General features: G+C 39.6%; 2 protein-coding genes and 1 pseudogene across 5 annotated transcripts in view; 1 reads left to right on the top strand and 2 right to left on the bottom strand.

The window, feature by feature from the left end:
• Nucleotides 1-972: 972 nt before the first annotated feature.
• On the bottom strand, nucleotides 973-18,202 carry MFAP3 (microfibril associated protein 3). The gene is made up of 3 exons (XM_028528275.2): nucleotides 18,147-18,202; nucleotides 7,538-8,015; nucleotides 973-4,472 (listed from the first exon to the last, which is right to left on the bottom strand). The coding sequence occupies exons 2-3, from the start codon at nucleotides 7,830-7,832 to the stop codon at nucleotides 3,679-3,681; spliced, it is 1,089 nt and encodes a 362-aa protein (XP_028384076.1). The 5' UTR covers nucleotides 7,833-8,015; nucleotides 18,147-18,202; the 3' UTR covers nucleotides 973-3,678.
• LOC114510506 lies at nucleotides 14,586-14,717 on the bottom strand (annotated as a pseudogene).
• FAM114A2 (family with sequence similarity 114 member A2) overlaps nucleotides 18,153-23,077 on the top strand; it is a 28,900-nt gene continuing 23,975 nt past the window's right edge. Inside the window, exons 1-4 of one of the 4 annotated variants that reach the window (XM_028528309.2) lie at nucleotides 18,153-18,277; nucleotides 21,799-22,043; nucleotides 22,379-22,478; nucleotides 22,869-22,961. In XM_028528309.2, the coding sequence (XP_028384110.1) occupies nucleotides 21,813-22,043; nucleotides 22,379-22,478; nucleotides 22,869-22,961 (424 nt within the window). In that variant the 5' untranslated portion in view covers nucleotides 18,153-18,277; nucleotides 21,799-21,812. The other 3 variants (XM_036014210.1, XM_036014209.1, XM_036014208.1) reach the window with 3 other exon arrangements.

Here is a 23,077-nt window from a genome sequence, read left to right as displayed (position 1 = left end):
GAAACTGTTGCGTTTGGCCCTGGCAAGGATGGTTCAGTAACTGCATCCTCGTGGTGACTGTGGGCAGGAAACCCACGTAAGGAAGTATGAATCACAGCACTGAAAACATACATGCTTAGTAAATATTTGTAAAATTAAAATAGGTAGCCATGGTGGCATCCACCGTGATCCAAATTTACTCCTGGTTAAATGAAAATCATTAACATTAAATTCCATCACACATAAAAATGAATACATACTCTATAGAAGACGACAGACAAGTAAAATATAATACATTAAACATTTAATATTTTACATTCAAAAATGACTTTAAAAAAGGACAAAATTTTAATGTAAATATCCATTAAAATGGTGACCATTTAAATATCATCTGAACCATATCAAATAATAATCATTTACCTTTATGAAACATGTTGAGCACCTACAAGTTTTTGTGTAAGGGCTGAGCATTTTCAACCTTACTGGCCTATATTGTGTCCTCTTACTGGTGACGCAGGGAATGTGGAAACTTGTGTCGTAAGTACTGGTGTGTGGAGACAAGGCTAGCACCCACGAGTGGCTGGCCTCTTTCTGGGAAGTAAGCATGCCACGCTCCCATGCCACTCTGGGACACAGGGGACGAAGTCTGATCTGGGCTGAGACTACATGCAGGGCGTGGTGAGGGCTGTGCCAAGGGCTTCGCTGAGGCTGAAGGACTGAAGGGAGAGCAGTGTGCTTTGATTTTAAAATACATGTTAAGTGAAGCAAAGAAGCCAGAGTCGTTCTCACAACCATTCCAGGTCAGCAACTCCCAAGATGTTTATAACAAGGAAGCTGGTAGGAAATACAGATGCTCATCACTGGGCCAGACCTAAGACTTAGCCTATCACAACAGATGCACCTTTGGGGATTGGCTTATCAGCTCAAAAGATGCCTGCCTGCTTTCAGCTGGTAAAAAATTTATAAAAATGCTTACATGTCTATTTTTGGTACATTTATTTCCTAAAGCCACCATTTCATAAAGACAACAAGTTTCATTAAATACAAGACAAAATTTATCAGATAAATATTTCAGATACATCTTGAGTCAAGGCTTTTCCACTAACTATAAAATCTAATGAGACAAAAGTATATTTATACGTTATTATCGAAAGATTTTTAGGCTATAGTTTAAGTTCAAAAGGTTAAAAATTTTACAAAAACATGAGACTATTATGAGACTATTACTTATAATGAAGATTATTTGATGAGATATAGAAAACATTAGTAAGTGCGATTTCCTTTCTCTTGAAAACTAGCTTTAGAAATACCAACTCTGATTAAATTTTGACCTACTTTAATTCCTTATTGATGACACCATAACCTGGAATATTCAAAGTAATCCAGTTTGGCCACCAAATTAAGTCACCATTATGTTTCTAAAACAATTTATCCAGGATATACTGAAGTAGCCTGAACTTAATTATTATACGATAGTGTGAATTTACAGGCTTTTCAATGTTTCCTGCATTTTTACAAAGCCCTGATTCCCATGACTCTGCATTAAAAAAGGTCTACCTTAGGGTTCCAAACACTTGTGTCCATTATGAAAACATGTGGGGTAAATTCATTCTCTTTAATGTGACAAGTTACAGTCTAAGAAATGACCCCAGGGATGCTACATTGAGGCAGGATTGGGGATACTATCTGAAGTTCTGAGGAAAGGTCAGGGACAGATCACAAACAAGGGATTTTAAAAAGTTTCTTTGTTTTATTCCCAGAGAAACATTCTAGAAGGGAATGTGTTCTATAAGCTAGGGGATGTTCCAGAGCCCTTGCTCTCATAACCAAGAGTATGAAAGTAGTTTTCCATAGAGAAATACAGGTCTAGGAACCAAGGCAAGCTCTGGCTAAATGGCTAAATGGTAGGTTTTGTTTGGCTCTGAAGGTTTCCATGGGAACAGCCTGAGAGACAGAAAAGGCAGCATTATCATATTTATCTATAATGCTACCCGATAAAACTGCACATTGATTCATTCGTGCTCTACGGAACAGATGTATTGTTTCTGATAAGCCTGGACAAAGGGAGGCATGAGTTCTATCTGGTCACACTTCGAATTTCCTCCCTTCCTCTATTTGAAACCTCAAATTAAAATCCTGATAAAACCTCCTCTGAACATTTCCCACAGGACCCCCTAGTTCAAGCAATGCTTCAATAATCAGAAGCCAAATGAAGAAACATGAAGTACCAATGGAGCTCCACTGCCAAGTTCTTAAAATAGGATGACACCAAGCTTCCTGTAGCTAAAGAAATTATTCTGAAGAGTATCAACAATTCCATTATGCCAGATCTTAGCCAGGCAAGAAGTAGTATCTTAAAGTGTTTACTACAAACAATTTATCAGGTGGCATCATCCATAATTTTTCTCCCTCTTTATGTCTTGATCATTTGTATGTATGTGTATATAAATATCTATGTATCCATATCTATCTATTTAATAATATTTTTAATACAGTAACATACACTACACACCATCATTAAATCTTATTTCAGGTTAGTGCTTCCCAGAAAGGCTGCAAGAGCCTTAACTCAATTCTTTATCTGAAGTACAAAAATGAAACCCTCAACAACAATAAAATACAAACAAAACGAACAAGGTAAGGAGGCATGCATGCAACCTTTAGCACCATATTTAAGACCACAGAAGGCAAGAGGGTTGACAGCGGTCCAAAGAGGAATGAATCCAACTCCAGGTTACCCCCAGGAATAATATCCCAAACACAGAACCCTCTTGTCGAGTCCAGTACTTTTAAAAAGGGAAAGCCTGAGAAATTCTCTTAACAGAAATGTCAAATCCCATGATTTACCAGAGACAGATGATTTGACACGGTTTCTTCTTCTAAAAGCAGAAGATATTCCTTAGAAACAAATGGCTCACTTTTGGAGATCAGTTGAGAAATCACGCCAGCTCAATGACACCTCAGTAAGTTAAAAAGATATAATATATCCCCCAAAGGACCAATTTACTCATGGAATGTAGTTTACTAATGAGTAGCTAGCTTCCTAATAGGTATAACATAGACACGGACTACACTGAAGAGGTTCAACCTAGCACATGCAATTGCACACTCTGCAAGGCAAAACGATGGGAGAACACCCACATCTTCATCTTCATTCGCTATGACATTGGTATAGAAATCTAAACCACAGAAGAAAGTCTCAGCTTGGCCCTTTCCATAAAAGGGGACTAAAAGTCCAGGGAAGGACTTATTCAGAGACGTGCTAAAGATTTCAGTGGATGCAAGGTGATGGGGAAGAAGTTATAAGGCTAGAAACTCCTTTAGGTATTATTTAATGCAAATACCTCATCTTATTAATAGAAAAACTGAGGCTTCAAGATACATGTCAGCCCTAACCCAATGGATGAACCATGACCAGAGAAGCCACAGAACTCTGAGTGTAGCACTTTTCCCATTACATTGACCTCTGAGGCTCCTTTTCAATTTTCATGCGTATCACCTATTCAAGCTTGAGGAAAAGGAATGAGAAATATCAGACAGGAAAGCGCTGCCTTTTTACAAAGATTTTGGCAATAATGCACCTTCTGATGTGCTTAGTTGGAACAAGGGAAAACCCTAGTCATCTTTTGTTAAAAATGTTATTTCCTACATGAAACAGGTTCCTGTTCCGAGAGCAGTTTTTGCAGGTACTGGGAGAGCTCAAAGCTGGCCGTTTTCATACACCCCATCTTTGTAGTTAGAGTTTGACTCAGCAGATCCTGTATCGTCAGGCGGGCTGAAGTGACTGCTGTCTTGAGAATCTGTACCAATACTTTTGGTCTCTGACTGAAGGTGAACAGAAACCTGAACTGCTATCTCCTGGCCTTGTTCGTTCAGAGAGCCATCATCCGAATCTCCTCCTGGTGAGTTGCTCCGCCCCATCTCTGGGTTAATGACGTAGATGCCACCTTGAGCGTTCAAGGCAGGTCTCTCTTTAATTCTTTCTCCCATGTCATCAGGGTCATCCATTCGCACAGCCTCGAACATCTCCTCAACAAAGGCCCTGCAGTTTAGAATGAGTGGTGGGAGAGGGACGCTCCGTGCCAGTTCTTCTATGTAACGAGCAAACTCCATGGTCTTAAATTGTGTGACTTTGGCAAGCTCCAGGGTCTTGGCGGAGGTGATGATGGGGATGCGTTTTGCAATCTCAAAGGCCTTCTGAAGTTTCTCAGCCCCTTCGGTTCTGAAGAACTCATTGATAGCCTTTTCGGTCTTGCGAAGATGGCTGCTCATCATGCAGAGCCGTGTGACATTCAAGATGAGAGTGATCGTGAAGGCAATTAGGCAAACGATCATGTAGTAGACACTCATGTCTCCTGAGGTGAAGATGACACGCAGGGTGACAGAGTAGGAGGCACGGATTGGAGAGGTGACGAAACATGTATAGAGCCCACGGTCATCAAAGGCTACGTTGGTGATATTCAGGAAATTATCAGAAACCAACCATTTTCCACCTGATAACCCAACAGAAATAAAAAGGATTACAGCATAAAGATTATTACCACTTAATATGCCAACTGGCTTATCAATATTCCTTTTCTTCATGAAAGTACTATAACTCATCTGTTAGGCCCTGCTGTTTGTGCAAATCATGTAACAAACGGCAGACACTTATGTTCAGGGTCCGAATTTAAATAGCCTGGAACTTAAAAAGGAAATTAAGATCTTCCTTCTTGACAGTAATGATTTTTGTGGCCACCTTTCCACTGCTAAATGTAACCAGACTTTTAGGGAGACAGGTACATCTATATAACACTAAATGACTAATCTTAAAAAATGTTTCTATTTATACAGGCATACCTCGGAGATACTGGGGGTTCAGTTCCAGACCACCTCTATAAAGTGAGTCCTAATCATAGGACTCGTAATAAAGCAAGTCCTAATCATTTTGCTGGTTGAGGTCATGGCTTTAATTTGTAAAAAAACTGTAACATATGTGAAGCACAATAGAGCACAGCACAGTTAGGTGTGCCTGTATGTGTGTCTACATCACAGTGTCTACCTACACATTTTCATATACTAGAAGAATATGCCTCAGAAATATAAAACAGTGCTCATTTCCAGATGATGGGTTATGAGTAATTTTTATTATTTTCTTTTTATTTAACTGTGCTTATTTTCAATAATGAACTTATACAATAGACAAAATTGTTTTTAAAAAAACCCCTACCGATTTAATGAATTTGTTTAATTACTAATTGGCTAATGGGGCATGCCTTGCACACCTTAATTTGTTTTGTTAGAAAAGGTTTGTTGATGATATCATCTTGATTTTCTGGCAAGAGTAACTGATGCACAGGCCAAAAGACATATTCCACACGTCAGGGTAAATGAGCAGCTTGCTAAAAGAATAAAGTTGCCTTTGAGATGCCTGGGCTTGTTTTTAACCTAAAACATGCCACTCCTCTCTCATATATGAAGGTATCTTCATTCAGGAAACACGTGTACAAAACTATAAGAGGGTATGAAGAGCAAAGCATATTGACCTTGACTCAATAGCCTTTCATAACCTGGCTCTCCTTGCAGGAGTCTCACTCTCATGTCTGCAGTAAATTTTCAGCATATTCTGTGCTTCGACTATAACAGTCATTCAAAGATGGGTTGGATGGGCTAATCTGGGGTGTAGGTATGACTACAGATGGTGTCCCAGAGGAGGCTAGGTGACTGCTTCTTAAGTACCACCTGAATCGTAATCTTCCAGATCTCTTTAATCCCCAAGATCCTATAGTTCTGGATTATTTTAGTGGCACATTTCTTAGTAAGCACTTTGGATTTTGCTTATGGTCTTCATCATCAAAATGTATGTAAATTCTATAGTTATATTTAAGAGCCATCACTTCACCAACGTAAAAGGAGAAGGAAAATATGTAACTATAAATAAAGCAATTATTCCTCAAGCTCCTGTCTTTTGAACTTGTAGCTACGAAAAGGATACCCCGGGAATCGAAGATATGATGAGCTACATAGACTCCATTCATCAGTTACTGTGCTATGACCGCAATCTAAACTCTCCAGCTCACTTGCTGATAATAGCTCAAGCTTTATGAACCTCATACTAGACTGGCAAGCTCTTTAAACTCCTCTCACTTGAGATTCATAAAACTTAATACAATTTTCTAAAGCTGCTGTTGAAAGCATCAATGACAAATGTTAGTTCAGTGGTTTTCCAAGTGAAGGTAAAACAGGAAAATAAAGCTGCCATTCCAATTGGCTGGTCTCAACCTCACCTAAGCTTTGTTTATGCAGTCAGTCTGTAATAATCACATTAACTGAATAATGCAAACCTCAGTGGTATTTGGTCAGGACCCTACAGCCCAAAGGAAGTAAGAGTCTAGTCCGGTGAGTCCAAATGTGGAACCCCAAATCAGGTTCCAAACACACATTCTGGACACCACTCTAGAGATTCTGATTTCATAGGTCTGTGTTCTTAAGAAGCTAGTTAAACATGCATTGCTCTTTCTAACAATTCAAACACTTCAAATCCCCTGGTGACCCATTACTCAGTTTGTAGACATTTAAAATGTTTTGTATACACTTTAGGAGGAAACACCACCTGTCTCCTCTTCTATTTTATAACCAAATATCCTTTATATTCCAAGAGATTGGACTATCTTTCTAGCAAGAAAGATAAGGGGCCTTTTCCAAAAGTGAACCTTGTAAGAATCCCAGATTTAATATATATTTTTTAAATTTTACTTATTTATTTTTAGAGAGGGAAGGGAGGGAGATAGAGAGAGAGAGAGAAACATCAATGTGTGGTTGCTGGGGGTCATGGCCTGCAACCCAGGTATGTGCCCTGACTGGAGATTTAATCTTTATCCTAATAATTTTTCACGGTGATTTCTTTCTGGCATATTTTAACACAAGTAGTATTTTTAAAAATATCTTTCTAACAGAAAACTAGTTGAGGAAACAGCCTGCTGATTAAGATGTGTTCACAGGTCCACAAACAGAAAAATCAAAAACCTGTCAAAAAGTAGATCTTGGTCACATTATTATGACGTTTGTGTGATTTTTAAGATGGAGATACAAAAAAAAATACAAGAGAAACTCCCCTGTTTTCAAGTAAATTAAGTGCATAGAAAGGAAAAAATGAGCTAGGAGGGATTACAGAGCTGCTCCTCAGTGGGGCCACCACACAGTCCTGTCCACACCACAGTCCAGGTGAACGGTCCCCGGATCCGTCCACTGCAGAGCCTGCCCAGCTGCTGGCGGCAGCCCTGATGGAGTCCACCTTCGAGGAAAGGGAAACCAACTCACCAAGAGGAGAGAAAGTGGCTCACTGTCATCCTGTGAACACCTTTTAAATGTATAACTGTTCCTTAGTTTGTTCTTCTCTTGGTTAATTATAATTAATTTGCTTTTTCTGATAGGTATAATGCTCCAGGCCTTTCAAAAGTTTTAACTACTCACCCTGGTATCTCACGTTTGAGATTTCTTGTTGAATAGACCATAAAACTAAGAAGAAAGAGTAACAGGGAATGAGTGACCTTGATTAATTATACCCTGGCATAGTTACCTCTGCCTCTGTCGTCCAGCCGCTGTCCTTTCGAGTTGTACCAATGGACATCTTCATAGCGCTCCACTGTGAGAAGACACTCGATCGAAACACTAGTTCCCTCTTTGGCTATGATGACATCATCACCTGTGTGGGAGCCTGCTGAGAGTTCAAAGCTCGGAGGAAATGACATATTGGAAGAACTATGATTTGCTCCCAGTGGGTCTATGTGGTCGAAGCCTACATCTTCCAAAACAAAAGCAGCTGGCATAGTAACACTCACCACTAAAGTCAATAAACAACAATGTGGCTTCATGGGAAAACGGGAGACAATCTTGCTTAGATTTGGAGAAAGCTTCTATACTGTAACAAGGGTACAATGGGTAATTTATTGCTTGATATTGGAGTTTTCCAAAAACAGTGGTAGATCCAAATGGATTTTGAAGTCTTCCACTATGAAATGGATCTTCAAGATTAAAACATGTGAGTGAAGACCAACCTAAAAGAAAGTCAGATATAAAGTTTAACCAACAAAGGCTCATAATGGGGTAAAACTTTAGGTTCAATAAATGAATAAACGTAAAATTGATTAGAATAATCAGTACCAACATCAGGGAGTAAGTGCAACAGAGAGAATACCACCTAAAAATCTCACACAGAGATAGCAGAAAGAACGCTGAATTGGGAAATGGCAGACCTAGATTTTGGTCCTACAAACTGGCTGTACAACCTTGGCAAGTAGCTGGGCTTCTTTTCTCATCAGTTCAATAAGGGACTGGAAAAAACAATTTTTAAAGACTCTTCCAGTTCTGAAAACCTATGATTCTATTTCACTCTGACAAATTCTATGCAACGGGGAGTCAATGAAGGCTAAAATATTTAGCCTAACGATCTTTTATTTCAACCTGTACCATCTGTTGTCATATCAATAATGTAAATCAACTGGTATATCGTAATCATAACCTTGGAGCTCAAAATCTGAGTAGCTCAAGTACATAGATATATTAGATATAAATAATGCAGACAGTTGAGGTAGTTCTTTAGATTTAATATTAGAAAGAAAATTGCACTATTCTATATACATAAATATATGTGTACTGACTTCTGAGGTATATCACTTGGGCAAGAATGTTAGACAAAATAATTTTCCTTTAATAGATTCTTCAATATCAAGAGACAAAATATAGTACATTTAAGTTTGTAAGAATAGCAAATTTCTAGCTCAAAGTCTGCAAAACTAGCTAAGAGAGGAATTGACATCTTAAACAACTAGTTGATAGAAATGTGAATATAAGCCACAGGGAATGATTACCAAACAAATTTAAAAGATGAATAAAATATCGTGAATAAAAAGGAAAATGGTATCCCAGTCTAAGAGTTCACATGATGGTGGTCATTGGCCTGGTGGTCTGACTCCTCTTTTAAATTACTGTCTCTTGAAGAAAAATTTCCACTCTTATTTCTGTAAAATATGGGATGAAACAACTAGTTTCATTTCTTACAAGGGCCCAAAATAATTAGTTTTGGAAATGACATTTACTCCCCTTTATACATTCATGAAGGCTTCTTATGTAACATAAAAGGCAACGGATCATTGTTTTTTGCCATAAACTCCTCAAAGTCTGAATTATAAGCTGTAAATGTCATTTAATTTTCATTAGCCCTTGAAAGGATGGTTGAATGATGGAAATAATTTTCTGTATCTTCCTATATCTTTCAAATTTAAGGACAGACTAATATTTAGAGTGCAACAAAAGAACTTCAGACTTTGTTACACATAATAGGTGGACACATGCACTTCTTTCCATTTCCTCCTCACACCCCACTGAAATGACACAAAGGAAACACGGCACTTGGGCCCAGGCACTCCCTGGGACTTTGATGAGGTGTTCCTTTCATGCATTTTTTTGCTATATCCGTGTACAAAGTTATTATTTATGTTTTCTTTTAAAAAAATCAACCCATTATTTCACTTTCATACATTTATTTTAAAAGGAAAGTCTGTATCACATCTGCACATAAAAGTAACTGTACACATAAACACAGTAAAAACAAAGCAGTGTTATTAACTTTCAGAGAGACTGTCATCTGCTGAAGGCTCTGAGCTACAGGCCTGTGCTCTTTGTAGTGAAAAGAAACAGGAAAACAAAACAAGTAAAGCCCCCAAACTCCACTATATTGTAATACCACCGCGGTTCTTATCCTGCCATTTCCCTCCCCTACACTTCTGCCCACCACTGAGTTTAGAACCACTATTTTAGACTCAAGGTATACATTTTTCTTCTACTCAATAATATCTATATGTACAACCTACTGTACTACAGACACTATCTCTGCCCTCGTGGAGCTCAGTCTGCTAGGGGACATAGACACTAACTACAGACATACAAAATATACTACATGCCACCCAGGGGAAAGTATAGGAGGCACCAGGAGGCCCAACACGGGACACTAACCTCATTGCAGAAAGCCTCCCTGAGAAAGTGAGATGTGCAACAGGACCTGAGGGATAAACAAAACTCGAGAATGGAAGAGAAGTGTTCTAGGTAAAAGGACTGGAGACAGGGAAAAACAGACAGGTCACTGGTTAGGAGGTGGTCAGGAATAAGAGCTCAAGTTGTGGTAAGGAGAGGTGGTGACCAGAGAGTGCTGGGTCAGATGCCTGATTCTGGAGGGGAACAGTCTGGGCAACAGCAAAATTGGAGGTGGACTTTGGGAACTGGACTGGGAGGCTGAAGTGAGTGAAGAAGATAAGTTGTCCAGGATGAAGAGGCCAAAGTGAGAGGCTAAGAGTGGGGGAGACGCAAGCACAGTGATATCCCCCCAGATCAAGGCAGCTAGGGTAGAAGACACTGGAAATAGAAGAAATGGAATCCCCTGGCCTGAGATGCAGGAGCTTCTGGGGGAATGAACAGTCTCCACAGGAGGGAGAGGGCTTCCAGCAAGCAGTGTCCTGGCCGTATTACTGCTGTGCGGAATCCTTTCTTTAGGCAGCCTCCCCGGGCCTCCTCTCAAGGCCTGGCTCTTCCTCCCACGTGGTTGCAGCATACACCTGGATCCAGGATGGCTCTTTCCCCACCCCTGTAGTCCTCCCCATTATACTACATGCCTGGTTTAGTACATGCTGCTCTGTACTGCTAGGCAGTCTTCCCCGTCTCACCTGTGAGCCCTGCGAGCACAGGGACTGTAATTTTTATTGCTATACTGTATAACTAGCACACGCTCAGTAAATAGCTACTGATGGAGATTAGTTTAAACTTGATAAAGTATGTGATGAATCTTTATAAATCGAAGAATGCTAGGCAACAGGGGTCATAGTTACTCAAACCGACAGGCATTTATAGTGCGTATCTTCTTGGACACAAAAGAGACAATGCTGACAATCTCGAAAGAACTTAAGGGCGTAACGCCTAAAGAAATTCCTTGAACCAGCCCCCAAAGTCTCATGTACTATCTTGTTCTAGAAGATGACGGTGGGAACAAAAGATTACCAAGTGCAGAGCTTCCAAACCAGGTTGAGTATCACAATCATCTACAGAACAAGAACCACTGGGTTCAGACCTTGGAACTCAGGGTTTTTAATCAGCTCCCTGAGTGACCCTGAGGCAGAGGGTTCATGAGTGGCATCCAGAGACCACAAATATACTTGCTTATCTCCTCTACAACAGCCCTGTCCAGTGGTGCTCCAGCCTGGGCGAACACCGCCAAGATGACAGAACTATCACTCGCATGCCATTCGGGAGTAGATCACCCTGGAACATCATAATTGCAGGCCTCTGATAAGGGCAGGGTAGCAGAGAAGTTCAAAGTACAGGCTCTGGAGCCGGATTTCCTGGATTCCAATCTGGCTCCACTTTTACCAGCCTTGTAACTTTTGTTAATGACAATAATCTCTCTGTGCCCTAGTCCCCTCATCTTTAAAGTAGGGGAAATAATAGTATGTATTCTCATAGCACTATTGAGAGATCTGAATGAGACAGTATATATAAGAGAGTCTAGAAATAGTAATCACGGAATAAACTCTAGTTATTATTGTTAGTGGTCCTTTGAGACATTGTACTAAATTCTACACCTTATGGCAAAACCATTACTTAAATTAGATATAACACTTTTATTCAGAATACCACCAACCATTTAAAAATCTTAGGGGGTGGGGTAAAATTCCATTACATAATTTCAATCTTTAATTTAAAATTTTTCTTTTTTCTCACTGCAAATAAATATTTTGCAAAAATGCAGATCAAACAAGCATTGTAAACTATGCTTGGCCTCCAACCACATACAAGCTAACATAGTTTTCACTTGTCCTGAGTTTGTGGCGGAAAACCTTTGATGTGATTTACTTAGCCCATGCTTCCCTTTTTTGAACCCTGCCTTCTCCGGGCCAGGAGGAAGCCAACCCACTGGCTGGCTAAACTCATTGAAACCTTTGTTCCTGGAACTTGGAATCCAGACACCATGGGTTAGGGCTTTTTGAGGAAGAGAAGGAATATAGGGCTGAGGCAGTCAGGTTTGGGCCACAGACGAAGAGCAGGAGAGAGAAAGGACAACAGGGAGGGAGAAGGGAGAGAGAGGGTGGTAGAGAGGAGCAGAGGGGAAGAGAAAGAGAGACTCACACATGTGGTTCTGGCTCCTGACAGAATTCTACTCCCTGGTTTCAGTAACACGGTTTCTCCCCGCCCCTCCCAACTTGCCCAAAGAAATAAGCATCTTTATTCAAAATGAAGACCACAAAAGTAAAGGAAATGTGCAAACAAGAAAGGAAGGGAAAACATGGCTAGAAAGGAGAAAAAAGATGGAGTTCAGCAAAAGCGACTAGGCTGTGCTAGGGCTGGCAGGCAGTCCTCCCCGCCTCCCCACACCCTGGGGTGGCACAGAGGCTGCTCACGCAGTCAAGATTTCAGGTCCCGTTCTACACAGACATAACCATGTGCCTCTATGAGAAATTTAGAGAAAAAATGTACAACAGGGTCTAGAAAATACTGTGAACACCCTTAAACTGCTCTTAGGTCAAAGGTGGCAGAAGTACCTGGGCCCACTAATTCATGCCGGGAGAGCGAGGGGCAGCACACTATCCTTATATGGCCAGCCAGTAAAGGCAGGTCCAGTCTGGGTGCCTCATACTCACACCATGGGCATCCCAGACACAAAGGACTTCTACTAGCCTGAGCTACTAAAAGACACAACCCATGGGAGATAAGAGGCTATGTGGCAGTTGGGAGAGAAAACAATGGCAAAGATATGTGCGTGTTCTAAGGGACAAAAGCAGACAAGAGAGTAAAGGGAACAAATCACACTTGGGATTAGGATACCCTTGACTTATCTCCTTATACTAAATTTTTTTTAAAAGATTTTATTTATTTATTTTTAGAGAGGGAAGGGGAGAGAGAGAGAGAGAGAGAGAGAGAGAGAGAGAGAGAGAAACATCAATGTGCGGTTGCTGGGGGTCATGGCCTACAACCCAGGCATGTACCCTGACTGGGAATCGAACCTGCGATACTTTGGTTCGCAGCCCACCCTCAATCCACTGAGCTATGCCAGCCAGGGTTCCTTATACTAAATTTCCTTTTACTTAAGTTAGTGTGAATTGGTTTCTGCTACTGGCAACAAATCAATATAATCAAAACTATATTGATTAAAACCATTCTACTCATTCTGGAGTAATGATTTTAAAACAGCTTAGTGTCACCAGGGGCTCATCATGCACAAGACGAAGTCCTGGGCGTGCGTGCAAGGGAAGCTGAGGTGAACTAGGATACAGTCCCAGACCGTCAAGAACTGACAAACTAGCCTGGAGGCAGAAACCGCTATGTACAAGACTGTGAGATGCAATGAGAGAAGTATAATTGTCTTCGTACGCAAAAGAGAAAGAACTTGAATTCACCTGTAAGTCTGGAACTTCCAGATTATCATGCCTGCTATTCTCAATGCAGCAGCTGACGTTTGGGGGCTAAGAAGAAAGAGTTCAAAAAGGAAAATCAAAGTGCCACCTTCCTGCAAACAGTTAAAAGGCTATGCTATGCTTGTGGATGAAGTTACTTGGTAGAATTTTTTACTACCTTGCTTCAGCATGAATAAGAAAAACAGAAAAATGTAATGCTCAAATTTATTCCAACGCCTTTTTCATCTTTTAAGTGTAGTAAAATGTAAGCTTTTCTAAGTTCATGAATAATCAGAAATGTAGATGATTTTACCCTACAAAACCATTCTGAATATTGGTTATATCATTAAAAAAAAAAAGAAAGAAAGAAAAGTGCCTAAACTGTCATCCCTAACAGATTGCCTTGTTGCTGTTCCTGCCAACTTCTATGAAATATTTGCATTCTGTTCCAATTCTCAACAGCAGTAAATAAGGAAGTAATGTGGCTGATTTCCGTTTTTGTGGCTCAAGATTAAGTTGGCTGAGGAAACGGCTGTTTGCAGAAATAGTTCTGGGATAACTCAAAGGGAGGAAAACACTGAGGCCCAGATGGTATTGGCTTTTGCTCCAAGTATACTGGGATATTAATACTTCATTCTCCATAATTAAATGTGTTTTAGGCTGTATTTACAGCTCATCTACTCTTCTCTGCCTGCATTGTTACACTGGAAAAATGGAGAAGTTCCCTTATCTCTGTCACACAAATGGTCCGAGTGGCATTCTGAATTGGCAAAGGGGGGAAAGGCAAAGGAAGATCCAATTTTGTTAGCAGATTGTTAGCACTCCTCCATTCTTTGCAAAGGACAAACATAAAGCTGTTCTGCTTATAGTGAAGCATTTTATAGGGACCTGTAGCATAAAAGGGTAACATTTAAAAAGAAATCACCATTTTGAGGGCTATTTTCTAAAAGGTTTCTGATTAAAATAGCTCCTGTGTTCCCAGTGGTATCTTGGAGCCGTCCCATACCTCCTAACTGGCACTTTGGCACTTTGCTCCAACTGTAACATATTTTCGGGCACACTGAGAAACACCTTCTGCATTTATTGGAACTTTGTTTTAAACCCAGGAGTATTTGTTACACTTATGACTTTTATCCTTTTTGACATGAGCTGAAGCTACTAGATGCAAATGACAAAAACACTGATAATAACGGGTTTGATTTATGATCTCCTTATCCATTTTTTCTCTATAGTTTGAAAAATACCCCAGTATCTAAAACTCAGTATAACTGATAAGAACAGATACTACACTTGATCTTAGCCAAAAGGCCGAGAAGCGATAAAATTCACTATAACTAAAACAGAGCTCCTCACTCCCAACCTCAGATCTACTTGTCCAGCATATACATAACTTGATTATAGTTACACAATAGAGTTCTTCCAGTTTTTCAAGATCAAAGTTATAGGATCACTACAGCTTGGTGGTTAGAAGCACTGGAATTAAGAGTACCTGATTCTATCACTGGGTGAAGTGGTGGGTTTGAGAAGCCTTAGTTTTCATATCTATTTAATCAGGTTATTAATAGTAAGCACCTCATAGGGTAATTGTGAGCTACCCTGTGAGGTGAACTAATGTGGGTACCTTACAAACACATGCTATTGTTATTATTAGTCCAACTCCTAGATGTTTTTCTATTAAGTCCTACGTCCCTAACCTAGGTTATAGAAATTCTACCTTACCTGGAAATCACACTATCCTTTTAATTTCCAAATGGGACTCCTTAACTCCAACTATATCCCTTAGATGTCTCAAACACTGCTCTCTCAGAACTGGTCCTAAACACAAATCCAAGAAAGTCAAAGTGATTTCAAAACCATTGGAGATTTTCCATTGCCTAAGGGATAAGTTTCAAACTCTAGTCTGGCACGCATAATTCTCCAGGAATAGATTCAGGTGGCAGAACAGAAGTTGCTAGACAGAGCCCAGCAGTGACTGCGTGAATGATAATTTCTTGTTAAAGGAATAAATGGATTTAGAAGTCAAGCCTGGCCTTTACTTATACCTGTCAATAATTAGTCAGGATCTCGAGTGGTGTTTCCTTATCTAGAGGCTCATTATCATATTCATTCCTTCCTTTGCTTAAATCCTGTAACCTTCCCAGCTTCCCTGACATGGCTTGGCCTTAACTATACTTGTTTTACTCTCTATTCTCTCCAAATAATTTTTCACCTGAACTTCTAGTTACAGTTGTTCTTTTGCTTAAAACTTCCTGCCCCTCCAGACCAATATCCTGTGGAAATTTGATCCTCTCTACAATAGCCAACTGAAATTTCACCTTATTCAAAAAGCCTTTTCACTTAAACTCTCATCTCTACCCTCTTAATATTGGATGGATTTCTTTTGCTGTTAGTCCCCTAGCTCACTGAAAGTACTTGATTCTAAGACTTACCACTTTCTTTCTTCTATCAGTTATCTATCTGTCCAAAAAACTGTAAGCTTAGATGACACAGTTAAAAACCTCAGTCCTTGGAAAAGGATGGGATTCACACAATTCAAACAATTTGAATTTAGAGACTCAGCAACTTGGTAGTCAGAACGGTACTTGCTACAAACTTCTCACTGACTTTCCAGAGTCTCAGACTCTGGAAACTGTTAATGCAGAGATGTGAAGATATGATAATAGTTACTGTTTTTTAAAAAATTTTAGTAGGCAGAAAACTCTAGAATGAATTGTATCTATAATTTGTTTTCTCAAACTGCAATTAATTCTTGGACCACTTACATCAAATTAATCTGGGGTGCTTGTTAAGGATGCAGATTTGGCCTCACTCAGACTTACTGATCTGGCAATTCTATAATGGCGGCCTGGGCATCAGCATTTCAAGTTGCATATGATTTTCAAATCAAGTTTGTAATTGTTTTGTTTACATAACAATATTGTAATTTGGTGATCTGCAAAGTGTGTCATACTTTGGGGGTGGTTTCCCCGGGGCTTTTAATTTATTTATTTATTTACTTATTCTTTAAAAAAGATTTTATTTATTTTTAGAGAGAGGGGAAGGGAGGGTGAAGGAGAGGGAGAGGAACATCGACTGGTTTCCTCTCGACAGGGGACCAAACCCACAACTCAGGCATGTGCCCTCACAGGGAATCAAACTGGCGACCTTTTGCTTTGCTGGATGACGCACAACCAACTAAGCCACACTGGTCAGGGCTCCATGAGACTTGTTAAATATGATCTCCAAAAACAATTTTCATAATAATACTAACACATTACTTGCCTTTTTCACTTTCTCACACAATATGCTGCAATTTTGCAGAAGCTACATGATGGGTGATAATCAAAACGAATGCAGGAGATGTGAAAATCTAGCTGTTTTCTATTAAGCCAGATACTAAAAACTTATACAAATGTGAAACGATGGCTTTCTTTTAGGAAGTGACAATTATATATACAGACATTAAAATCATGATTCTAAAGGCACGAACTGTAGTTGAAAAGACTTGGGTTCTGAAATGGCCGAGTCCCTTCACCCCACTGGGACCGTTTTTCAGGACTGTACAAGGAGGGTGTCTGTAATGCCTTTCTTTCTGGCTGTCAATCCGGGTTTCATGCATTCACACTGCTGGGAGGTGATTCTTTCTGATGAGGGGTCAGTTGTAAACTTAGCGGTAAGTCAGAGCATGTCATTTCTCTGTGTACAAACCTTCAGTTGTTTTCCATTGCTTTCCAAATAAAAGCCAAAATCCTTGTCCTGGCTCATAGACCCTACAAAATTTGGCCTGTTTCAGCCTCTGGCTGCATCTTCCTCTTTTTGCTTTAGTCACAGTGATTGTTCTTCTTGTTCTTGACCTCGCTAAGTTTATTTCCACCAGAAGGCCTTTGCATTTGCTATTCCTTCTGCCTTGAATTCTCTTCTCCAGACGTTCATAAGACTTATTCCCTCACTTTGTTCCATTACATCATCCTGTTTAATTTTCTTTAAATCATTCACTACCCTCTAATAAATACGATTTTTATTTTTATTAATTTTTTTCAATTATGGTTTACGTTCAATATTTTGTATTAGTTTAAGGTGTACAGTATAATGGTTAGACAATCATATACTTCACAAAGTGTCCCCCCCAGTATTTCCAGTATCCACTTGGCACCATACAAACTTATTCCAATATTATTGGCTGCCCTGGCTGGCGTAGCTCAGTGGATTGAGCTCGGGCTGCAAACCAAAGTGTCGTAGGTTCGATTCCCAGTCACGGCACATGCTTGGGTTGCAGGCCACGGCCCCCAGCAACCCCACATTGATGTTTCTCTCTCTCTTTCTCCCTCCCTTCCCTCTCTAAAAATAAATAAATAAAATCTTTAAAACTATATTATTGGCTATATTCCCTATGCTGTACTTTACATCCCCACGGCTATTTTGTAACTACCAATTCATACTTCGTAATCCCTTCGCCTTTTTCATTTAGCCCCCAACCGCCCTCCCCTGTTTCCTGCTTCAGGGTCCGCCTCCACACTAGAATGTCAAGTACTTCAGAGCAGGACCACCGTCGGCTCTAAACCAGTGTGTCTGTCCCAAGCGCCCAGGGTAGTTCCTGCCAGGTGGTGGTCGTTAGGTAAATTTGGGATGTTCAATTCCTGCAGCTCAGGCCACGCCTTTGCAAAAAAAAAAAAACCCCGGATACCGTAGCTCCCTTCCCCAACCCACCGCTCTGAACCTAGGCAACCCCAGCAGCTCCCCGGCAGCGACCCCCAAGGAGTCCCCACTCACCAGTACGGCGCCCGGCCTTTTCCGGCTGGAGCAGCTTGACCTGGAAGTGCTCTCGGCAAGGCGCGGCCTCCTCCGCTCTGAAAGAATACTTCCGGGGTAGTAGGAGCAGCTCGTCGGCTACCGTGGCGGCGGTGAGGGTGGCAGCAGGCTGAGTGCGGGGCTTCCTGGGAGGGGGCTGGTCGGGTGCGGGGCCCCGGAGCCGTCTCCACGCGTTCCGGTTCTCGGGGGAGGGAGACAAGAAGCGGTCTGGGGCTAGGCGGCGGACACCTCGCGGCCGAACGCTAAGGCTGCGGAAGCGCTTTGGTTATTGAAGCGCTACACTTGTATAAGGAAAACTCGTCCTGGACAAGATGTTGTCACCTTAGCGCTTGTTTACACTAGACTTGTTCTTGTATCTGGGAAGACGTGGGAGCGCATATTGTCCCTCTAGAGACAGCTTATTAGTAACGATGCTAATCATGTGAACAACCGCAAGTACTGACAGTAGCTGACCCAGCCTCCGTTCCAAGCCCCTCACCTATATCGTGCCATCGAATGTTTATAGGAACCCTGTCAAATAGCTATTATGGCACTATTCCTATTCCTAGCATTTTGCAAACGAGGCAACGGAGACGCAGATGGGTGAAGTAACTTCCTCACAATCACTGCAGTAGAGAGTCGGCTGGAAGTCGCTCTAACTCCAGAGCCCGTGCTCTTGGCTACTAAGCTAAACCTCTTTTCCATTCCGCAAGTTCTCCAGGAAAATGGGTGTGTGTGTGTGTTAAGTGTATACATTTTTCCTTTTTAACAAATGACTCAGCCATTTACTTTTGCCTGTAAGGTCCCAGTTCTTGGAGGCTTTCTCCTCCAATTATGAAAATAACACACTTACTACAGAATACTTGGAAAACTTACCAAAGCATTAAATAGTGCCAATCCACATACTTGGTATTTATTCCTCTCCCCACCTTTCCTGCTAGATTATGAATCCGTTGAGAATAGGGGTGGTGCAAGCCAACTAGTAAGGAATCAACAGCCAGCACGATAAAAACTCTTCCCATCTAGCTCAAATGTCTAGCACATTCCAGATGTTCATTAACTCTTTGTTACACAAATGAAAGAATAGCGATAACCAGTGTTTAGTATTTTAGAGTATGCCCTTCCAGTCTTTTATAAAATTATAGAAATTATTTATGTAGTATGTATACTATATATACTATGTGTAATATGCTATATTTAAAAAATATATATATATGGGTATTACTGTGTTTGGAGAGAGCATAAGGAGATTGAAAAGATAGTTAAAAAGTATATATTCAACTACATAAAATATTAATTAAAATTTATGCCAGAACTGTGTAGTCTTTCCTTTTAGGTGCTTGAAGTAAGTAGGGCAGAGATTGTATCTTTATTTCTCAGTCTCCAGAGCTTGGTACCTAGTAGGTACTCAACAGATGTTTGTAAGTGGATGAATGAATGAAGGAGTGTTACAGACTTGGTTTATATGTCTACAGGTGATTGTATCTAGATTATTTTTTCCTTTGTGTTTAGGGAATTATAAAGTATGTATATCATATAACCATATGACCTAGGACCCATGGTGTTTTATAAAAGTCTTTCCAGCTTATGCTTTCCCACCATTCTCCTCCCTGCTGTATTTGTGCTGCTGCTGACATCCGTCCCTGGTCCATACTGTCAGACCTCAGGCCTTTGAGCGTTCCCATGTGTTGTTTCACACCCTTGCATTCTCTCATTGACGTCTTCATCTGTCGAAATCCAAAGTGCTCTTTGAAGCAGGCCTTGCAAGGTCAGATGCCTATAGGGGCTAATCAGGTAAAGAAACAGTCAGGTTGATTTGGGTAGAGATTATTTGTAAACAAAGTTTGAGTTTTAGATGTTAGCAGTTAGTATTAAAAATGTTTAAACACTGTGCAGGCCAAATAAAACCATCTGCAGGTTGGCTTTGACATTCAAAAATCCCTGTTTGTGGCCAGTATTCTATGTTTATTTCAGATATGTTGTCTATGAATATTATTCCTTGTTTCTAGCAGACTTTTTTCTCTCTATATTTTAGCAATTTTGTGTATACCTCAATTATAGTACTCTTTCCAAGGTGCCTTAATTGTTAACACACCTCTCTTTTATTATGCATTAGAAATATTTTTATGGCATGGATTGGGTCTAATTGTGCACTTAGTATATAGTAGTACAAAATCTGTGCTTATACACACGTAAGGTCTCATTGCGTGTGTATGTATGTATGAGATACATTTATTTCGTCTCTGGTGATAATTTGGGTGTCCTGCAAACTAGCATCTGCTCTTTATAAAAACACCGATAGTATCTTAGCTTTAATTGCCAAAGAGCTATACTTCTGAAAAGAATTTAATTGGTTAACATTGCTTTTCAGTTGCTGGTCTGATGTAAATCATATCTGATGGAATGATTAATGACTAAAAACATTTTTTAAAATGTCAGTATAAATGGAAAAATTGATAAATTAGATCTCATTGAAATGAAAACATTTTGCTTTGTGAAAGACCCTCTAAAGAGGATGAAAAGATAAGCTACAAACTGGGATGAAATATTTGCAAACCACATATCTGACAAAAGACTTGAATGTAGAATATAAATGGAGCTTTCAGAACTCCAGAGTAAAAGATAAAATCCAATTAGAAAATGAGCAAAAGATACAAATAGGTATTTCACAGATGGCAAACGAGCACATGAAAAGATGTTTGGTACCACTAGCAACTAGAGAAATGCAACTTAAAGCCACACTGAGATATCATTACACACTTATCAGAATGGCTCAAGTAAAAAATAATACCACCAAATGCTGGTAAGAGTGTAGAGAAACTTGATCACTAATACATTGCTGGTGAGAATGCTGTTTCAGAAAAGAATATGGCAATTTCTTAAAAAATTGAATAAGTACCATTGATGGTGCTCTTGGTCATTTGTTCTGGAGAAATGAAAGCTTATGTTTTCATACAAAGTTGTCCATGAATGTTTATAGCTGTTTTATTTGTAATAGTCCCAAACTGGAAACAGCTCTGATATTCTTCAACAGTTAAATGGTGAAACAAACTAAGGTACAACCATACAAAGGAATACTACTACTCAGCAATAAAAAGGAGAAGCTGTTAACACAACAACTTTGATGGATCTTGAGGGTCTTAATGCTAAGTGAAAAAAGTTGATCTCAAAGGTTACATACTCTATGATTGCATTTATATAACATCTTGAAATGACAAAATTATAGAGATTGTGAACAGACTAGTGGTTATCATAAGATAGGAGGAGAATGAGCTATAGCTATAAAAGAATAACCCAAGGGATCCCTGTAATTGAACGTTTCTGTATCCTGACTGGTGATGATCACAGAAATATATATATGTGATAAATTTTTGTAGAACTAATTATACATGCACAAAATGACTGTTGAAATCTGAGTAAGGTTGGCGGATTATCTATCAATATCCTGGTTGTGATATTATACTATAATTATACAAATTGTTACCATTGGGGGAAACTGAGTGAAGGGTATGTCAGATTTCTCTGTTATTTCTTAAACTTGCATGTAAGTCTGTGATAATCTCAAAAGTTTAAAAAATAACTTATACAAAAAAGCCTATATAATTAGTTTTTTCTTGGGCCTTTATTTTACCAGGTGATGATCTAATCATGTCGGATAAAGATGATATTGAGACTCCAGTGATAACTGAAGCAGTCCCTAGCTTTGAAGATGGGAACTCTGAGCCGGCCAAGAATTCTGAGTCTGTTGACCAAAGTATCAAGCCAGAGAGTAAACCAGAACCTGTAGTTTCTACTAGGAAGAGACCAGAGTCCAAACCTCCCAGTGACCTTGAAACTTCAGAAGTTCTTCCTGTTCAAGCACCACAGGCTGCAGGCAAAGTAGAGTATCTGTTAAAAATTGAGATTAAAAAATGATAGGGTTAAAAATAATTTGGAATCAATGTCAATTTAGGATTGTACCTATTTTTTTCCTTTTATAACCATAAAACAATATTTTCAGTTTCATAAATGAGTAATTGTCTTTGCTCTGTGGTGCTTACATGCAGGTTACATGTATCTGTCAGTCTAACAATACATTTCTTGAGCCAAATAATATGTGTTTGTTTGCCCATACTTTTGGCCAATAATTAGATGCTTTGTCTATAGACTCTTATTTTCCTCTAATTTTTAAATTTTCTTTTGCCTTTTGTTTTTCTGGCTACTGGGAAAAATAGGAGACTGTTTCCAAAGATGTACCCCAGACTGGATGGGGCTACTGGGGCAGCTGGGGCAAGTCCTTGCTTTCCTCAGCCTCCGCTACAGTAGCCACAGTAGGTAAGGTCGTCAGTTATCTTATTAATTTTTATGTGTATTTTGCTATAGATCTGTGTTAAAAGTGATTTTATTGATTTCTCTTTTATGTTTACTTTATCATTTGAGGATGCATTAGTAATGAGTATTACAGCCACTAGAATTTGCAGCATTTTCTCCTTACAAGGTTGATGTGTAGGACTTGTTAATATAAAACTATTCTTTGGTGACAATGAATTATTTTTTTTTCTTTTGGTAAGGATACATTTCCCAAAATTATGTAAGATCAAAATAACATGTTCCTGTGGTTGTAATGAAATTAAAAATCTATGGGTTTGACTTTTGGTTTGTTCAGATTTGGTGACTAATAGCAAGTAATATTGGAATATAAAATGCTGTCATTTTTCTCGTTAGGACAAGGTATTACAAATGTCATTGAGAAGGCAGAGATTTCCCTTGGAATCCCTACTCCCAGTGAAATTTCAAATGAGGCCCAATATGCAACAGGTCAGTATATAGAAACATGAAGACCTAGAATTATGTATCAAAATGGAAAGGTTGACCTCATTTTTTAGTAGAAAATTATTGAGTGTCTGATATTCAAGGCATGATAGGACTGGTGA

Source organism: Phyllostomus discolor, chromosome 13 (assembly GCF_004126475.2).
Source record: "Phyllostomus discolor isolate MPI-MPIP mPhyDis1 chromosome 13, mPhyDis1.pri.v3, whole genome shotgun sequence".
In the NCBI taxonomy this organism is placed as follows: Eukaryota; Metazoa; Chordata; class Mammalia; order Chiroptera; family Phyllostomidae; genus Phyllostomus; species Phyllostomus discolor.
This window is presented reverse-complemented; position numbering and strand designations above follow the sequence as displayed.